Below are 18981 nucleotides of genomic sequence, written 5' to 3' on the forward strand. Positions count from 1 at the left end.
TTGTTATTGTAAATGGAATCTTGATGTGTGATGCAGACAAGAAAGAATTTACCTTAAAAGTTGGGTTAAACCCTCATTCTTTGATAATATTTGCCTCAAATGAAGTCATTTGGAAGTAAGTGTTGTACTTTTTTATATTCTGCAAGGAATGCTTCAAACAGTTCTTGGCCAGGAAGCAATGATGTCAGTGGCTCTAATGGCGGTGTCAATTGTGGTAATTTGACCATCCCACTCGCACAACATAATCCTGGCAGCATTGCAACATTGCCCATTGTTCCAAAGTCGACCAATACATGCACTGCATAACAAACTGTTACATCATATCTGAACACCTTATCTTCAGTATGAATTGTCATGTTTCACTGTCTGTTTTATCAACATTTCAAATTATTTTGTGCGTACACTCCAACTGAGTGATTGAAACATGTCTATATCCATTGTTCTGCAATCACAATGGATCATGCTTGAGAAATGCTTGTTCAATTTGTCTCCAAATGCTGTCTACGCTCTTCATCTGTCTCTTTGACTCGATGATCATGTATTTGGCTTGTGTTGCAAGTACATCAACCAATATTTTGAAGTCTTAAGGGTGGCTTTTTTGCTAAAGAAATAAACCACAAACTGAAATTAACTGAATGTTTTCAACATACGAAATTACCATCAACTGACATCAATTTAATTTCTGCAACACACCAAATATATGGTCACCATTGATAGCACACTGAAATACCACTTTCAGTTGTATTCATTTCTGCAAAATATCAATATGCAGTGTGGAATTTGTTGCTGTTATGAAAACAGGTGACATCAGAACAATAAAAACTAAACATCGGAATTTTTTTTTATTTATTTTTATGAAAACATGACAGCAGAACTATAAAACTGACCATCACATTTTTGGCATTGAGATTTTCAGACAAAAATGTAATCCAAATTTCTGACTTTTTCAGTAGATTTTCCAATAATTTTCTTTCATACGAACCTTGTCTTGATGATAATTATCACACACACACACACACACACACACACACACACACACATACATTTGTGTTGGTAATTGTGATGGCAATAGACTACAATAAATGCACAGCAACTAAAACTGTAAGAAACTTCAATTATGACCAAGCTTAAATTGGCAATACCTCACAAACCAAGAGCACATTCACAGAACATGTTTGTACACATTAGTGTTTCATCAGCAGACTGTATGTGATTGTGATAGTTACTAATATGCCATCCATAGATATACTGTACTAAACGTAGTGGAGCTTGTGGCTGCCAGTGGACACATGGTGTTGGGCATAAGGCTCTGCTGTGTCCATGGGTGACCCTGTGACCATATCATATGAAACAGGCATATGTCATGACAGTGAATTCTGGAACTGTGTGATCAAGATGTTGGAGAAGTGAACAGTGGTCTTGTTAACGGAGGCAGAAGTTTTCATTTAATTTCTTCAAGGGATGCTGCATTAATGCACATTCAGTATGAATGTGCCCTGCTGAGATTAGCGTGAACAACTGACAGACTGGACAGATACTCAACTCTTGGACTGACAGTACCTTATCACACACCAATGGCTGGGACACACTTCTATATACACACTTTGAGAGATAAGGAGTATTGTTTGGAAACCATAAAAATTATTTCCCCCATGAATCTTGACACCTTAGCTGAAGATGAAGGAAACCTGTTTAAACACTGTCTAAGTTCAAGTCCTTTATTTCACTGATAACACAAGATGATTTCATCAAGTTATGTAAAGGAAGCAGATTTGGTAAATGTGAACTAAAAATCATTTGCAAATCAATTCCTGTAACAGTTCAAACATTGTTTTCCATAAAGAGAAATGAAGGTAAGGATACATGGAGTCAGGTAGTTTAAATAACACATAGGATTAAAGCATGTTATGTCAGGGAGATAGAGTTCATTATAATTCAGATGACAGGCTGTAATCAAAAACTGAAAGCAACAGTACCTAAGACTCTTGATTTAGTATTTCAAATATAAAAAGAATGCACTACTCACTGAAAACACCCCTGTCAATAAAACAATAAGAATAGTATGTACCAGGCTTAAATAGAAACAAATAGAAGCACATATGTAAGGTTCTGTCTCAGGAAGCTATGGTGGAAAAAATGACAATGCACTGAAATCATTGAACACAAATTGGTGAAATGTTTGAGTGTAACAAAAACATGATTCCCTGCAAATAACACAATGGGCTTTTGTTCAAATTTTCTAGCCAAACAAAGATTTGGAAATGGAGAAATGGGATATCAAATTGAACAGTGTGGTGTCTAGTTTTGCAAAAAAAATATTTAATTGCTTGAAATAAATCAGGGTAATTAAGAAAAACTTAGTTAGTGGTTTGAGGGAAAATTTAAATATTTCACGAACAGTTGCTACTACTTGCGTAAATGAAGTGTCGAAAGGTTCATCTCTTTGAGGCCTAGCTATTTTGCACATAAGAAGTTGCACTGGTGTCATATTTGATTTTTAAAATCGTGTCATTCAAATTTGTCCAAAGTAAGAAATAAAATATATCATAAAAACATTTGACATGCCTTTGAATGATGCCCAGTCAACAATAGTAGGTATCATACAACAACCAAGATTACAAAAGTCATTATGTAGGTGAAAATCTGTTGTTCTTCTGACTGTCATTATATTTATTGTAGAATGTTGAAAACCTAAATTGACTTTATAAAATCCCATAACTTGGAATTGTAATTAGTCAGTAAATCAGGGCATATTTCTTTAATGTCTTAAAATAAAAAGAAAATCTGTATGCAGTAACATTGTGGTTAAAATAAACAAGAAAAAGTACCTGCCATTTGATTCCACCACAAGTTTTGATTGTGTGGAAAATAAAAGGGATCCACTGTAGAAGCAAAACAAAACTTGAAACACAGGCACATAAAATTTACTGCATCACAAATTTCAGTAGTCAGTGCTATCTACATCTACATCCATACTCTGCAAGCCACCTGACGGTGTGTGGCGGAGGGTACCCTGAGTACCTCTATCGGTTCTCCCTTCTATTCCAGTCTCGTATTGTTCGTGGAAAGAAGGATTGTCGGTATGCTTCTGTGTGGGCTCTAATCTCTCTGATTTTATCCTCATGGTCTCTTCGCGAGATATACGTAGGAGGGAGCAATATACTGCTCGACTCTTCGGTGAAGGTATGTTCTCGAAACTTTAACAAAAGCCCGTACCGAGCTACTGAGCGTCTCTCCTGCAGAGTCTTCCACTGGAGTTTATCTATCATCTCTGTAATGCTTTCGCGATTACTAAATGATTCTGTAACGAAGCGCACTGCTCTCCGTTGGATCTTCTCTATCTCTTCTATCAACCCTATCTGGTACGGATCCCACACTGCTGAGCAGTATTCAAGCAGTGGGCGAACAAGCGTACTGTAACCTACTTCCTTTGTTTTCGGATTGCATTTCCTTAGGATTCTTCCAATGAATCTCAGTCTTGCATCTGCTTTAGACGATCTACTTTAGACGATCTACTTTATATGATCATTCCATTTTAAATCACTCCTAATGCGTACTCCCAGATAATTTATGGAATTAACTGCTTCCAGTTGCTGACTTGCTATTTTGTAGCTAAATGATAAGGGATCTATCTTTCTATGTATTCGCAGCACATTACACTTGTCTACATTGAGATTCAATTGCCATTCCCTGCGCCATGCGTCAATTCGCTGCAGATCCTCCTGCATTTCAGTACAATTTTCCATTAGTACAACCTCTCGATACACCACAGCATCATCTGCAAAAAGCCTCAGTGAACTCCCGATGTCATCCACAAGGTCATTTATGTATATTGTGAATAGCAACCGTCCTATGACACTCCCCTGCGGCACACCTGAAATCACTCTTACTTCGGAAGACTTCTCTCCATTGAGAATGACATGCTGCGTTCTGTTATCTAGGAACTCCTCTCCTGTTGTGAACCTTTATAAATGATCCACCAGTTGTGCTCACTGATGAATCTTCAAACAAATGACAAAAACAGCAGTCAGGTAGAGACATTATGGTCATACAGTACATGAATACAATGTAACTGAAAGAAAGTGTAAGAGTTGCAGTTTTCACATTTATAACTGGTATTAGGTTTCAGTTATTTAACCATCATCAGATCTAAAAGATATGGAAATGTTATAAATACTCTTAAAATGTGACACAATACCACAATTGCAAGATCACTATATTTGTATGGTCCGTTCTTTCTGTCAGGTTGCTGCCAGCATAGATTGATCATAAAGTAGTGCCTAGGTAGGCACATGTCACTTGCTAGGAGGTATTTCACAACTGAGCTCTTTGACGTTATAAAGCAACATACTCCACCTACTACATGTGCATCATTTACACTGCATAATTTGGTGAGCAAGTTCATGTTGAAAGGATTATTTTAGAGAAATCCTTGTATTGTGAAGTTGCTAATCAAATTATGTAATGTATGGTACAACCTTATCATTGGGTGACTGATGCACAGTGGGCAGAGCCAGTTGTCATATAATGCCCAACTGTCCACTGGAAGAACTCACTTATGAGGTATCTCTGGCAAGCAATGTGTACCTGCCTAGGTGGTAATTTAGTTGCAATCCATGTTGGCAGTGCGCTGGTGGCAGACTTAACCATATGGACGTAGTAGTCTTACATCCACAGTATTATATTTTTAGAACAATTAAAACATTTTTTTTTCTTTTAGGTCTGATATTTAAATAACTGAAATCAATTACCAGTAAATAAAATAGAAATTTGTGACTCTAGACTTTTAATTTTAAACCATAGTGTCATGTTTCACTAACAATATGTAAAAATTTATAAATACATTACATGAATGTAATAGATATTGAGCTAAAATGGAGTGATGACACAGAATGATAAGGAAGCACAGTTTGGGATATTTTCCACTTAGAAATATCACTCACTGTGTTCACCTGCAGACTAAACACATACTGTATATTTCATATGCTACAGTCTTGCAGGGGATTACTGGAAGATCTTGAGATTCCTGCAATTGGTTTGTAGGCGTTTCACTTGTTGATGGTAGTTATTGCTGGTAACAAGGTAATTTCTGCTGAATTGTAATATACATTACTTCAATAAACCAGATGATTCACATTATTTGACAAATTTTATTTTATTTTAGCAGTTAAAGGGCTTCAGCTGTACAGGAATCATCTATAAAAGGAAAATAAAAATAGGAGTTTTTCTTTATTGGGGACCACAGTCATCCAAAATTTTTAAAATGACAACATTTTTGCCATTTGATTGCAATTATGACTGTTATGTATACATTTACAATTTTGGGTTTGCAGATTTCTGCATAACATGTTTGACATATGCTGAGGGTTGTTATATTGCTCTTGAAACTACCAAAAAGTCTAAATTTTGACAGTGGACATGATAAATATAAATACAGTCAAATTGTGAAAATGTTGTCATTATGAAAAATAGAAGCATTTTAGAATTTGTGAAACATGGACGTGAACATATTACATGCACATGGAAAACAAGTAAGCTAATTACTGTAGAAGCCATCCACACAAAGAAAGTGTAGTCGTTAACTAGAGTGATAAACAATATACATGTATGAGACTTAAATAATGGGTAGTAGTTACAAATATTAGCACTACAGGTGCTGATGGTTGGGGCAGTGACAGCTCTTTAATAAGCTAACATTTACAGAGTAATTAAGTTCAGTCAAAAGTGATGTTTATACGTTTGCCAAGTACATATATGGTAAAAATAATTTTAGAAAAAGGCTACAAGAAAATGTAGTGCAACAGTATACTTCATAGCATAGAGGAGTGTGAATTCATTACTTGTAAAAACAAAGTGATATGTTAAAAGTAATAGAAGTAATGTAAAATATGCCTGAAATTACAAAGGATAAGAAATAAAGTATATGCCAAAGAAACATAAGCATGATGAGGAGATAGTTGTCCAAAGTAATGTCAGCAGTTGGCTTTGCATGGGCAGCCCATCAGCATGTGGTAGTCATGGAATGGGTAGGGGAGCAGGCAGTCCATCATCTTGTGTTTGTATCAGTCCACTGTGGGGACGTGATCATTGCTAGCAAGTAGCCCATAGAATAATGATGGACACTTATGACAGGAACCAAACTGCGACTAGATACTAAGACAATGTACTCTGTTATAACAATTGTCTAAGAGTTTTGGTATTTGACTACTTAGATTTGTGAGTTAAAAATCTTATATTAGTAACATGCTAAATAACTGTTATCACCATCTACAGGTAATATTCTTATATCATTTAAGTATCCTGTGACAATAACTAGTTTTCTAATTGACTTGGTGTAGACCATCATGATTTTCCTTTCCTGGGTCCATGGGTATGTAAATCTGAAGCAAGCATAAACAGCAGAACCACAGCTACTTAATGTTAATCAAAAAACAGAAATATTATTCAAAGAAGTCTCTTTAGGCCAATAGTATTAGCTTATTTTTATATCACAAATAGAAAATTACTTGCAAATACATTCTTTGGAAATAGTATCATTGCTATTAGTATTTTCTTTGACTCTTGAGTTCTAGAGCTTCTCCTTCATGATGAAGTCTATACAATATAATGTATGCATATGTAGCATTGTATCTCAGCTTGCTTGATACTGTATCCTTTATTTTAAATAAACATTTTATTTTGTACAGTCTGGCTTGCTGTGTTCAAACATACTTTTGGCCATTGAAATTGCGACACCATAAAAACTGCATCCAACAAAAATAAAATTAGCATGAAGCCTACAACGTGCTTTGATATGCAGACAATTAGGGTTTTAGTACAACTGCACAATACAGATGGGAGTAATTCTGTCTACTTTATGTATATAATGAAATATTACACAATGGGTTTCTCATTCAGAAATCAAATTTGAATTAGGTTGTTTGTGAGAATATCATGTTAAGCCTCATGTGAAGGAGAAATGTGTACCAACACATGATTGAATGTGACAGCGACAGGATTGTCGAGTATCAAAACTGTGGTTCACAGCTTCCTGATATTTCTGCTTGCGTAAGTCGGGATTCCACAACTGTTATGTGAAGATGGTATTAATCTACTGAAGAATATCACACTCAGTGCCATTCAGTTTTCAATAGGCCCATTTGACTAGGGCCCTAGAAGAGAGACATACGAGGTATGATCAAAAAGTAATGGTAAGTTTTCCTTTTCTCATAGAATTTTTACTTATTCATCAACATCAACTTTGTCCACTTCAAAGTAATCATTCTCACATATAATACTCTTGTGCCAACACTTTTTCCAATTTTGGAAGCACTTATGGAACTCACTTTCTGTTATAGTGTTCAGCTCCTTCAGCAAATCTGTTTCATCTCATCAGTGGTGGCAAAATGACGGCCTTTCGTGGTTCTCTTCAGGCTCGGGAATAGAAAGAAGTTGCAGGGAGCCATGTCTGGTGAATACATTGGCTGAGGCAACATAACACTTTTGTTTTTTGCCAAAAAAACATGAACAAGCATTGAGATGTGAGCAGCAGTACGATTGTGATGCAATTTCCATTAGTGGTTTTGCCACAATTCTAGTCATTTTCTTTGGATTGTTTCATGCAAATGGTGCATAACTTCCACAGAGTATTCCTCGTTGACTGTACAACCATAAGACAGGAACTCAGGATGCACTACCCCATTGTAATTGAAGAAAGGACTGAGAAGAACCTTCACATCTAATCAAACTTGTCGAACTTTTTTCCGCTCTTTGCTCTTCAGGCAGGTTCCATTGGGATGATGGGGCCTTGTTTTCAGTTTCATATCCACCAATGTTTTTCCACCTGTTATAACCTTCTTTAGAAGTACTGGATCATTGTAGACTTTATTCAGCAATTCCTGAGCGATGTCTACATAACACCATTCTTGGTCAAAATTCAATAATTTTGGAACAAACTTTACTGCTACACATTTCATGCCTAAAATTTCCAAAACAATTGATTGGGATGAATCAGAGGATGTGTCAACATCATTAGCAACATCTCTGATAGAGATTCAGCAATTTTCCAGAACCAATTCATTACTTCTTCCTCACTGTTGTCAGTAACTGATGTGCTAGGGTGGCCGTCGTCTTCAGCATCTTCTCAACCCTCTTGAAACGTTTATACCACTCATAAACTCTTGTTTTCCTCATAGCGGACACTCAAATATCTACAGCCAACATTTTGAATTCAGTGTTCTGTTTTATTACGTTTCTCAATCAAAAGTTAATTCAGATTATGTGACCCATCTTTTCGAAAGTAAAAATTCATCAAGCACCAAATACATGTATAACATTTTTGACTGTCAACAATAAACTAAATATGCAATAGAGCTGAAAATGTAAACATTCATCAGGAACATGTGCCCTAACAATTGAATGTATGAAGCCCACAAATGTAAAAAAATATTGTTACTTTTTGACCACTTCACACTATTCACTCAGCTTGCCTCAGATGAGCAAATGGGTTTGTTTGCATCAAGAAAAGCAGCCATATGGACAATGGTACACTGACAGGAGCATCATGGACTGCCTGAAGAGTGATTATTGTTGTAACTGCCTGCCCAGTTAGCCGTGCGGTCTAATCCACGGCTTTCCAGATTGGGAAGGAGTGCCTGGTCCCCAGCACGAATCCACCTGGTGGACTTGTGTTGAGGTATGCTGAGCCAGCCAGTCTGTGGATAGTTTTTAGGCAGTTTTCCATCTGCCTCATCAAATGCGGGCTGGTTCCCTTATTCCGCCTCAGCTATTCTATGTCGGCGATTGCTGCGTAAACAAGTTCTCCATGTACGCGTACAAAACCATTACTCTATCATGCAAACATAGGGTCTATACTCGTCTGATGTGAGACGTTCCCTGGAGGGTCCACCGGGGGCCGAACTGCACAATAACCCTGAAAGAGTGGTTCGGTGTGGGGCAGTGGGGGGTGAAGTGGACTGCGGTAGTCGCCATGGGGTTGATGACCACTGTGGCTGCGGTGGGGATGGAGCCTCTCCATTGTTTCAGGGCCCCCCGGTTAACATACAATACGATACAATACAATTGTTGTAACTTCCTAGTTGTTCTACCAACAATAGCAATGGACACTAGACTAGCACCATGTCTTCTTAGATGACTCCCAGTTCTGCTCACATTGCACCTGTCCATGTGAACCACTTCACCATGCTGTGAGTGTGAAATCGGGACAGTATGGTGATGTACGTTATGGCCCTGCTGCCTGACAGCCAATGCTTCAGCTGTTTCCCCACCCCTGCCCAGAGCTGCACATGGGTGCCTGACTGTCCACTGGTTGACACTTGAGCTGGAACAGCCTCTGCTAAACTGTTGACTGTGCACTATCTATGAGGTCTCCATGAAGTCATCTTTCAACAAGATACTGCAAGAACACATGTTGCCTTTGCTGTCCAGACCTACTTTGATATGCTGTGTATTTAACTATTGCTGTGGACAGTGGTCTTTTCATATCTCCATGCCACCACTTGCCAAACTCCATGATTGATTAGATCTGGTGTAGAAATGAAGCAGCATATATCCATCATCCAAGCTCAATTTGACTTGATTCCCAGCTTAGTTAGAGCAGTTTTTTCTGCCAGAGATGGGGCCCATTGTACTAAATTTCATTTCTTGTACACCCTCAAACCATCTATGAATTTACTCTTGTATTCTTCTAAAATCTCGTATTCTTCTATCCTGTGTGCACACAATAAGTAAAATATCGTGATTTGTTTTCGTTCCTGGTGTCACAGTTTTAATACAACCAGACACAGCTCAGGTGATAGCTGAACAGGCTAAAAATGATTCCCACTAGCAGTTTAAATTTTAATATTATAAAGATTCGTATTATGTGAGTTCAAACAAGCAATAATGATGTGTTAGCATCAGAAATAGACATTAACATTCATACATGAAATGAAATACACTGTATAAATTTTATTGGTGTTCAGGTGGATGATGCACTAAAATGGATCAAGGCATCAATACACTAATTAAGAAACTCAGTTTGATGTGTTTTGTCCTAAAAATATATCTCATTGTGTTCACCTAAAGACAAGTGTTGCCTTATCTTGCAAATTTTTTCACACCCCTGTTTTATGGAATTATCTTGTGGGATAGTCAACATAAAGTAAATAAATGTTTTTTTCAGCAGAAGTGAGCAATATGAATATTGTGCAAACTAGATGATTGTAAATCTCACAGAAGCCTTTTTAAATGTCTTGGAATTCTTATGATCACTTCCAAATATGTTTACTCCTTAACAGCTTTTGTTGCTGGCAATAATAATCAGTTTCAGCTGGACTGTGATGTATAGAATCACAATACAGCACAGAAAATTAATTTTCATTGTCTTTGCCTCCTTGTCTGGAAGTCATGGTGTCATTATGAGCTCTGGTGCAAAGATATTCAACAAGCTTCCATCTAAAAGGAATCAGGAATGCCCACCAATTCGAAAGAAAACTAAAACATATCTCATTAGCCACCCCTTCTACAAATGATCTGAATACCTATATTCAGTAATTTTTTTCTGTTAGCGCAGTGTCAAGTAGCAGTGTTTGCTGTAATCCTGCATGGAAGGTAGTAAATTGGGATTAAAATTTGGAGGTATAGGTAACTATTTTCATTGATAAGTACCACCGTAACCAAGTAAATGTTGCTGTTGTTGTTGTTGTTGTTGTTGTTGTGGTTGTTGTCTTCAGTCCAAGGCACTGATGACCTCACCATTTTGTCCGCTAAAAGATCAACCATTATCATCAATCTTCAATGAAATTGCTATACTTCATGCATATCATTGCTAATGGATGGAAGTGTAGGGGGTAAAATAAGTTCAAATGGGTGTAGGTCACAGCAGTTATTCAGAGATGAAAAGGGTTTGTACAGCATGGGCTAGAATTGAGAGCTGCACCAAATCAGCCTTAGGATTGAAGCTGACTACTATCTTCAAAGTTTTCTTTCCACATGCCAGGGACCCTAGCTGGCAGCAGTGCTTCATTCGGTAGCTGTAGAAAATGGGTGATATGTGCAACTGAATTTTTGAGTATTTCTGAGTGTATGCCATTTGGACTGGGAGTCTTCTTATTCTTTAATTTTTTAACTGCTAACACTAGCTCTCCTTGGGCAAATGTGACAGCAATAGGGCTATTTGTGTAGGTGTCATCGATTTGTCTTTGTAAGTTTTTGTGATGTTACTAGCTATTCATTTTTTCATCATCAGGGAGAAACTTGTTCAGCAGGTGCTCTGCTGAACATTTCCAGCCCCTTGTAATAGTGACCTCTTTGTGGCTAAGAGTTGACAGTAGTGTTTACATCTTTACCTTACCTGTTTGAAGTTTGAATGATTCCCCCATATATTGTTTTGTAGCTGAGTTTTGACAAACTTGTTCCAGTGATCCTGTCTAGTTTGTGTAGTTTGTTTTCATATGTTTGTGTTGCATCACTGTGTAGTTCTAGTGTTATTTTCCTCTCTTGTGCTGTTTTCACTTTTTGGTAATGTTTCATTTTTTCACTAGTATCTTTTCTTGGTTTGATGCCTCAGTGAACCAATGGAGTTTCTGTTTCAGTGCAAATTTTTGCCAGCCAGCTTCATTTGAAAGAAGACACTGTTTCTATTTTCTAGTACTTATCATTTGTTGAGATATAATATGGACTTTACATTTGCTAGTGAGATGTCACTACTGCTCGTTCCTCCTACATTGCTGCAGAATGTAGGTGTTTGTCCTGCTTTGTTTAGATCAAAGAGCTGGCATTCATTTATTGTGTAAACTACGATTTGTCCGCTATTGTCTGTTCTGCCTACATGTTAGAGCTTTGACCGTGCACTGATGTCACTAAGTATTAGTCTTTTCTCCCTAGAAAACTGTAAAACTGTGCTATATCTCTTATTTGGTCAGAAAAAGGCCGTATGTCATAATAGTACCGTGCCTACATGGATGCGATGATTCAAGATTCTCATCCGTGCATAATTTCAGGTTGGATACATGTTTAGAACATGGTTGTATTATTTTTGTGATTGTGTAATTTTCTTCACTATTACAAGCCCAGGCTTGGTATTTTAGGTCACAGTAATTGTGAGATTTACGGAAAGGCCTGGAAGTTTGTCACCGTGCATTTATGGCTCTTGGAGACAGATTATATCTGCCTGTACTTTGTTCAGAAGTCTACACAGTTCTACAACAACCAAAGTGCTGATATTGCAGTTTAATTGTAAGATCTTCACATTAGGGGGGGGGGGGGCTCTATTGAAGGCAAAGCATTTAGGTGTTGTCCCTTTAGGGTTGAAATAAATGTGCCCATACACCCTCAAAAAATCCTTACAAACTTTTTCTATGTTTAAACCCTCACCTCATCGTGTGCATGCTTGCCCTAAGAGTCTGCAGAGCTCTTGATGGTCAGTTGGCAGGTCCTCTGTCATAAGTATCATTCTGTCTGTCTGTCTGTTCTGTTGTCAGGAAACATATTTTTCCTCTTCTGGGTGATTGAGGCATATCACCAGATACAGAGCAGTCTGGAAAGCTACCATATTTTCTATCCTGCTTATGCATAAGTTTCAGGCACTGTTGTTTGTGGTAACCATATAGGATGGTAGTCACTAGAATGGAAGCCCATACAAGTTTTCCATCGTCATCTACATCATGATTCGTCCTATTGGACTGTTCCAGTCTATCGGTCCACCTCTTTGTTGGTATTCCTTAGCATATTTTGCCTGTCAGTCAGTATTCAACACCCTGTTTTTGCTAGCTGCTCATTGTCCATTCAAAGTATATGGCTGAGCCATTTTTGGCTATATTCTTCGATTTTCTGATGTTGGAAAGATTACCAGTTCTCATCTGGCGTCTTCAGTGTGGATGTGATCCATTTGCTTCAACCTTTGATTCTTCTTGATAACTTCATTTCTGTGGCTTGAATTTGACTCCTGCCATTAGCCTTCAGGCTCCATATTTCACTGTTGTACAAAAGGGTTGGGACTTTCATTGTCTTGCAGAATTTTGTCAGGGTCTCTGTGCCGTAGGTTTTTGGCAATGATCTATATATTGTGCTGCACATCCCTGAGAATGGATAACTTTCTCAGGATGTCTTAGTTGTATTCATATGTGATATTGCAGCCTTTGTAATTAAAGTTTGATATTTTTGATGCAGGTGGCAACCAAACATATTTTTATCTTATAATTACCTTTCCCTTAAAGGCCTCAACTTGGTTTTAGAGGTTCCATTGTCATTTATTTTGAGTGTGTTGTGCAGCAGATGAACTGTTTGCAGTGTATGATCTTCAGAGGAGGCACTAACAGCCCGGTTATCAGATAAGAATGATGACACAATGGCTGTGCAAAAGTGTGTTTCTTGTTACTTATTTACATGATATGTGTCCTCAGTTAGAGATGAGGTTGTTAATATCTCAGGCTCTGTAATAGGTGTACATTAAATAGATTGACTGATGACTGGTATACCCTTGATAAACATGTGATTTAATTAAACTGAGGGTTATATCGAAATGAATGAATGAATGAATGATACATTTGCATAAGCTTATGGGCAGTTCTTGAGAAAACCGCAAAAAATGCATTTTTCACCTTTTTTGTGCCATCAGTAGCAGACCAAAACCCAATTGTGGATTCTGAGATCGCTATGTGCAGCAAATTGCTGTGATTTTACGATATATTCCTAAGATTCCAGTCTCAAACAGCTCTAAATATTTTCTAGATATCTTTATCCGTTACCGAGATACAGAGCTTTCGAGTTACTCTACTTGTGCACATAAAATATGCACATAAGCTGTGGTGTGAAGTGAAAATGTAGTGACATACAATGGAGAAACATGTTGTAAAGTGTCTCCATTATCATCAGAAGGGTTCTGGAAACTAAAGCACAAGAAACGTTTTTGTGCTCATGAACTGCAATCTGAGGTGTAAAATTAGTTTTGTGTTATTTCTGTTCCACACAAGTAAACTACCAAAATTTTGCTAGCCTATCAACTTCTTTTCATATGGGTGACATGTCTTGCTGTGGCAGGGAAAAGAAGGCAACCAGCAGAAAGAAGAGGAGCATTAAACAGGTGAACATGCTCCTCTTTATTAAAAAGCTCGGACTGAAAAGTGAAATACCAGCTGCCACATTCTACCTTCCTCAGCACCTGTCAAATTTTCACAAAAATATTGGCATACAAACATATTCACATTTTTTTGCAGAGAAAGAAGGAAAAAGTGGCAGTAAGAAAGAGACAGAAAACTAACAAATACTGGAAGATGGTAGACAGTGGTTGTGGCATAAAAAGAGCAAAGGGGACAATGGCAGTGTGAGAGAAAGAGAGGCATACTGTCGTAATGGAACATAGTAGACATTGAGAGAAGAGTAACAGAGACAGTGCCAGTGGGAGAAGAATAAAGAGAAAGAGAAAGTGGAACTTGGTGAGAGCCAGTAATAATGAGAGACAGAGTCTGTGACAATGGCTACAAGGAAGAGAGAGACAGAGACAGTGAGAAGAGACACCAGCAGTGGGAAGGAAAAATGTAGGTTAATGCGGATGAGTAGGAAGATCAACCTGTAATGTTTGGATACAGTATTACTAGTGTCCTGCTTGACACAGTCAGTCATTTAAATATCTGGGGGTAACATTGCAAGGAACAAGCAAGTGAGAACTACGGTAGGGAAGGCAAATGGTCAGCTTTGGTTTATTGAGAGAATTTTAGGAAAGAGTGGTTCACCTGTAAAGGAGACTGCATATGGGACACTGATGCAATCTGTTCTTGAGTACTGCGTGAGTGTTTGGGATCTGTACCAGGCTGGATTGAAGGAAGATGTTTAAGCAATTCAGAGACAGCCTGTTAGATTTGATAATGGTAGGTTCAAACAACACATATGTGTTATGGAAATGCTTTGGGAACTCAAATGGGAATCCCTGGAGGGAAGGCGACATTCTTTTTGAGAAACGCTATTGAGAAAATTTAGAGAACCAACATTTGAAGCTGATGGCCAAACGATTCTAGTACCATCAATGTACATTGTGCGTAACGATAACGAAGTTAACATACAAGAAATTAGGGCATATAGACAGTAATTTGCTCTATTGCAAGTGGAACAGGGGAGGAAATGACAGGGTACCTTCTGCTACTCAACGTGCGTTGGCTCGTGGAGTATCTGTGTAGATTTATGGAAGATTATGGGAGTGAGAGGTGAGTTACATGTTAGAAAGAGCATGAATATGTTTGTGAACATGTTTAAAGGTGCTGAGGAAGGTAGAATGATGCAGCTGGTACCCCACTTTTCAGTCAGAGTATTTTTGTAAATATGAGCATATTTGCCTTTTCTGTGCTCTGATAGGAGCATTTTTCTGCCGCTGCATTATGACTTTTTGTACTTGTGCCACTTTTGCAACAAAGCAAAACTTATCCTCTTTCATCTTTTCCATATTTGGGTTGAAGGAAAGTATCCATGAATATGGAGAAAGATAATAATAATCCCCTTTTTATAAATTCGTGGAGAATTCCCATTAACATGTAGATAGCATGTTTTTTTTCCTCCAGGAATTGGATAGATGAGACTTTCAAAAAGGTGGTCAACCATCTCCAGATGCTTTCTATGTAGGTTTAAGGAGTATCAGTTTTGCTTAATACCATGTCCCTCCTTGTTTTATGATAATGTTAATGCTTACAGCATCAAATTACAGCTTCATAACTAAGATACTTGTGGTCATCTTACAATTGTGCTGAAATTCTTCCTTGCAGAGTAAATATTTGTGTATTGAGTTGACAACATGCTCCCAGTCTAATTATCTGAACAAGCTGATATTACCCAAGAGAGCACACTTAGTGTAATCATGTCTTCATCTGAAATAAATTTTGTATGCCTACACTATAGTTCTCTGCTCACTGAGTAATATATCCAGATAGTTTTATTTTCAGAGGCTTACAGTCAGCAAATGCAGTTCTACAAATCAGAAAAGCAATGATCCAAAGACATATATTTGCAGTTTCTGAACACAAATTGCTTTGTGCTTTGTAATAATGAATAACATTAGTTCTGGCATGCATTATTATTTTGCTTCATTTGTTTCTTTTCTGTGCAGTCTTAAATTGTTACATGAATATCGTACTGACATTTGACTTTATACGATTTAGATACACATGATGTTGTTCTGAGGTTCAACCATGCACCAACAGAAGGTTATGAATCTGATGTTGGATCAAAGACAACTCTGCGCATTCTTAATTCACAGGTTGTATCAAAACCTGAATTCAATTTCCTTACATCAGCACTTTATCAAGGTATCTCTCTCCTTGCTTGGGATCCAAGTAATTACTCATCATCTCTTGAAGAGGTAAGCTTGTCCCTTAATTTTACTGGTGTCACTTCTGATAATATATAATAATAATAATAATAATAATAATAATAATGAAAGTAATATATAAACTTGGAGATTCAGTGAACATACCCACAGTCTTAATTTATCAGATAAATTTTGCTCAGTGGTTTAAGAGGAAAATCAACTTTCTCGCATTGTCTCCTTCTTGTTTGTATAGCAGTATATGATACTCATAGTAAATCCTGCTACTTATTGTTCATTGGATGAACATTTTCTCATATGTTACTCAATCAGTGATTGCTGACATCTCTGATACCTTGGATGAAAGGATTTGAAATCATGTGGTCTACTACGGATACCTGCTGATGCTGAACTGTTAGCTATTCTTAATGTACTGTTGATTAGCATCTGCTCAACATGCAGTGCGGTGGCTTGTGAGATAGGGAGATGCGCCAGACCCACACTGAATCCACATGGCGGATTAACAACTGTCAGCTGGTTTAGTGACAGCATGAGTGTGTTATAGGCTGTCTCCCATGCTCATTTAGGGAATTGTTGGGCTGGACCCTAACTTCCGCATCAGAGAATATGATATGCAAGCAGTTTAAATATGACAATGCACTTAACAAAGGTACATGATTCACAGGCAGGTGCTCCACACAACTTCCTTCCCTTAGGTTCCTTGACAACTATTGGCATCAGTAGGAGCATCCAGCTACACAGTTAAATAACAAAATAAAATTTGCCATATAAAAGTGGACCCCATACTTGACAGGATAAATGCTAGGGAAAATAAAGGAAGACTATTGATCAATGATAATTTACTGAAATTATGCAAAATGTTCTAGAGTTAATTGTGTGCATCATGCTATTGTTTTTATGCTTGTTGACATATAAAATTATGTTATTAATGGAACTTTTCCAGCATGATAAATAATATAGCGAAAATATTTCAATGCCAATGTTGAATGATAAGTACAAGTGTCACTATGTAATAATATACTGCTATTTGTGGAGAATTTAATACAATGTATGAAGCATGTAAAATATAAGGGAGTTGCATGACATGCAGGGGAAGGTATTGTGAATTAACAACTGTTTAGAACAAAATGACAATAACACAAATATGGACCCAGCAGTGCCCTCTTAAACAGCTGTCGTAGGCTTACACAGTGTATTTCATGTTTCATAAACAGACTTAATATATCATAGACTGTTAAAAATATTAAATCAAAGTTTTTGACTAATGCTTGGAACAAGAAAAGTTTTGTGGTGTGATTAATATTTGTAACTCTTTTTGTTGCCAAGTTATTAAAAAGTATACAGTCATCTCAAGGGATAAAAGTAGTTTCTTAGTTTTACTTTAGTAGCTCTTGCAAAGAAGGGTACAATAATACTGTGCTCATTAGTGTTTGCACTGACATTTTCATAAGAATATCAAAATAATGCATAAAAAGTTGAATGACAAAGCTGTTGGTAGAGTATAGTTTGACTTCAATTGCTACGTAAATACCAGATAATGGTAAAGAAATGCAGTACCCACAGTATTGGCACCTACTTTTAGTATGAGTCAGGTTATTTCAGAAAACCATTCCACTGCAAGCATCAGCAAATGATGTATGATTGCACATCTCTGTCCAATAACTCTCAGATTTATTTAGCAAGCAATAGCAAATACTTTTTGTAATGGGGGAGAAGCAGCATTTTTCACATAAGAGGCTTTACTGCTACTTTTAGTGCATGCATTTTAGCTAAGCACCTTTTTTTTGTTACCATATACTTCGAATAATCCAATATTCCACATGGTTCTGCTACATGATGGTATTTACAGAATATGAGTTAAAGAAGGTTAAAAAAAAAGATTATTTTTTCAATTGAGGCCACTTAGTTGCTTCCATATCTCACTGATAAATATATATTTATTATCCACACAAGTAATATTTAAAACATTAACTCTGGGATTTACAGAACACGACTTGTGACTGCATGAATGAATTGTTTATTTTGTGAACCGATCGCTTGTTTAATATATTGTTTTAATCTCTTTAATTCTTTATCAATTAATTAGAGGTGCCAAAGATTTTTATTTGTTCTCCATAGAAAAATGTAAGGGTTTGTTTTAGATTGTGGTCATATTTTACACTTCCTGTCATAACATTGTGGCAACTATTACGAACAATAAAAATGAAAGAAATAATTAATAACCTGATTAATGCTACATATAAATGCTATTTGTATAAATGGAAGTATTCTCCTTCTCTAAAAGGAATTCATTAATACTTTGAAAAAAAAATATTGATAAGAAACTCCTTCAAGGCTACTTCAAAGCCGTTTCCACTTGAGTTTTAAATTTTTTAGAAGTTTGTTTTAAAATTTGATCCCCACATAAGAGGAGCTGTGGTCTACACTTTTTGTGTTGTGCCTTTCCAGATGATAACCATAGTCTCTCCTACTTTGTAAATGTGTACATCTCTGTTTAGACTATTGTAGATACCTAGGAGACATTATGCACAGAAAAATGTTGAAAAGCACTGGACATTGTTTAATCACATATTGGACAGATTCTCAAATATCTAAGATGAACAATGTGTCCATTACATTGAGTTTAAAGGTGAATGTGCCAGAAAGTTAATTTATTTTGTCTGTTTTCCTTAATTGATGTTTTTACTGGT

At 36.9% G+C, this 18981-nt stretch overlaps 1 protein-coding gene across 1 annotated transcript in view; it reads left to right on the forward strand.

Annotated features, from left to right (window-relative positions):
• The window catches only part of LOC126234678 (beta-galactoside alpha-2,6-sialyltransferase 2), an 85069-nt gene that overhangs the window by 35940 nt on the left and 30148 nt on the right, over positions 1-18981 (forward strand). Inside the window, exon 2 of the mRNA XM_049943417.1 lies at positions 16125-16324. Within this exon, the coding sequence (XP_049799374.1) occupies positions 16125-16324 (200 nt within the window). The remainder of the gene's footprint in view (positions 1-16124; positions 16325-18981) is intronic.

This window comes from Schistocerca nitens, chromosome 2, assembly GCF_023898315.1.
Source record: "Schistocerca nitens isolate TAMUIC-IGC-003100 chromosome 2, iqSchNite1.1, whole genome shotgun sequence".
Taxonomy (NCBI): domain Eukaryota; kingdom Metazoa; phylum Arthropoda; class Insecta; order Orthoptera; family Acrididae; genus Schistocerca; species Schistocerca nitens.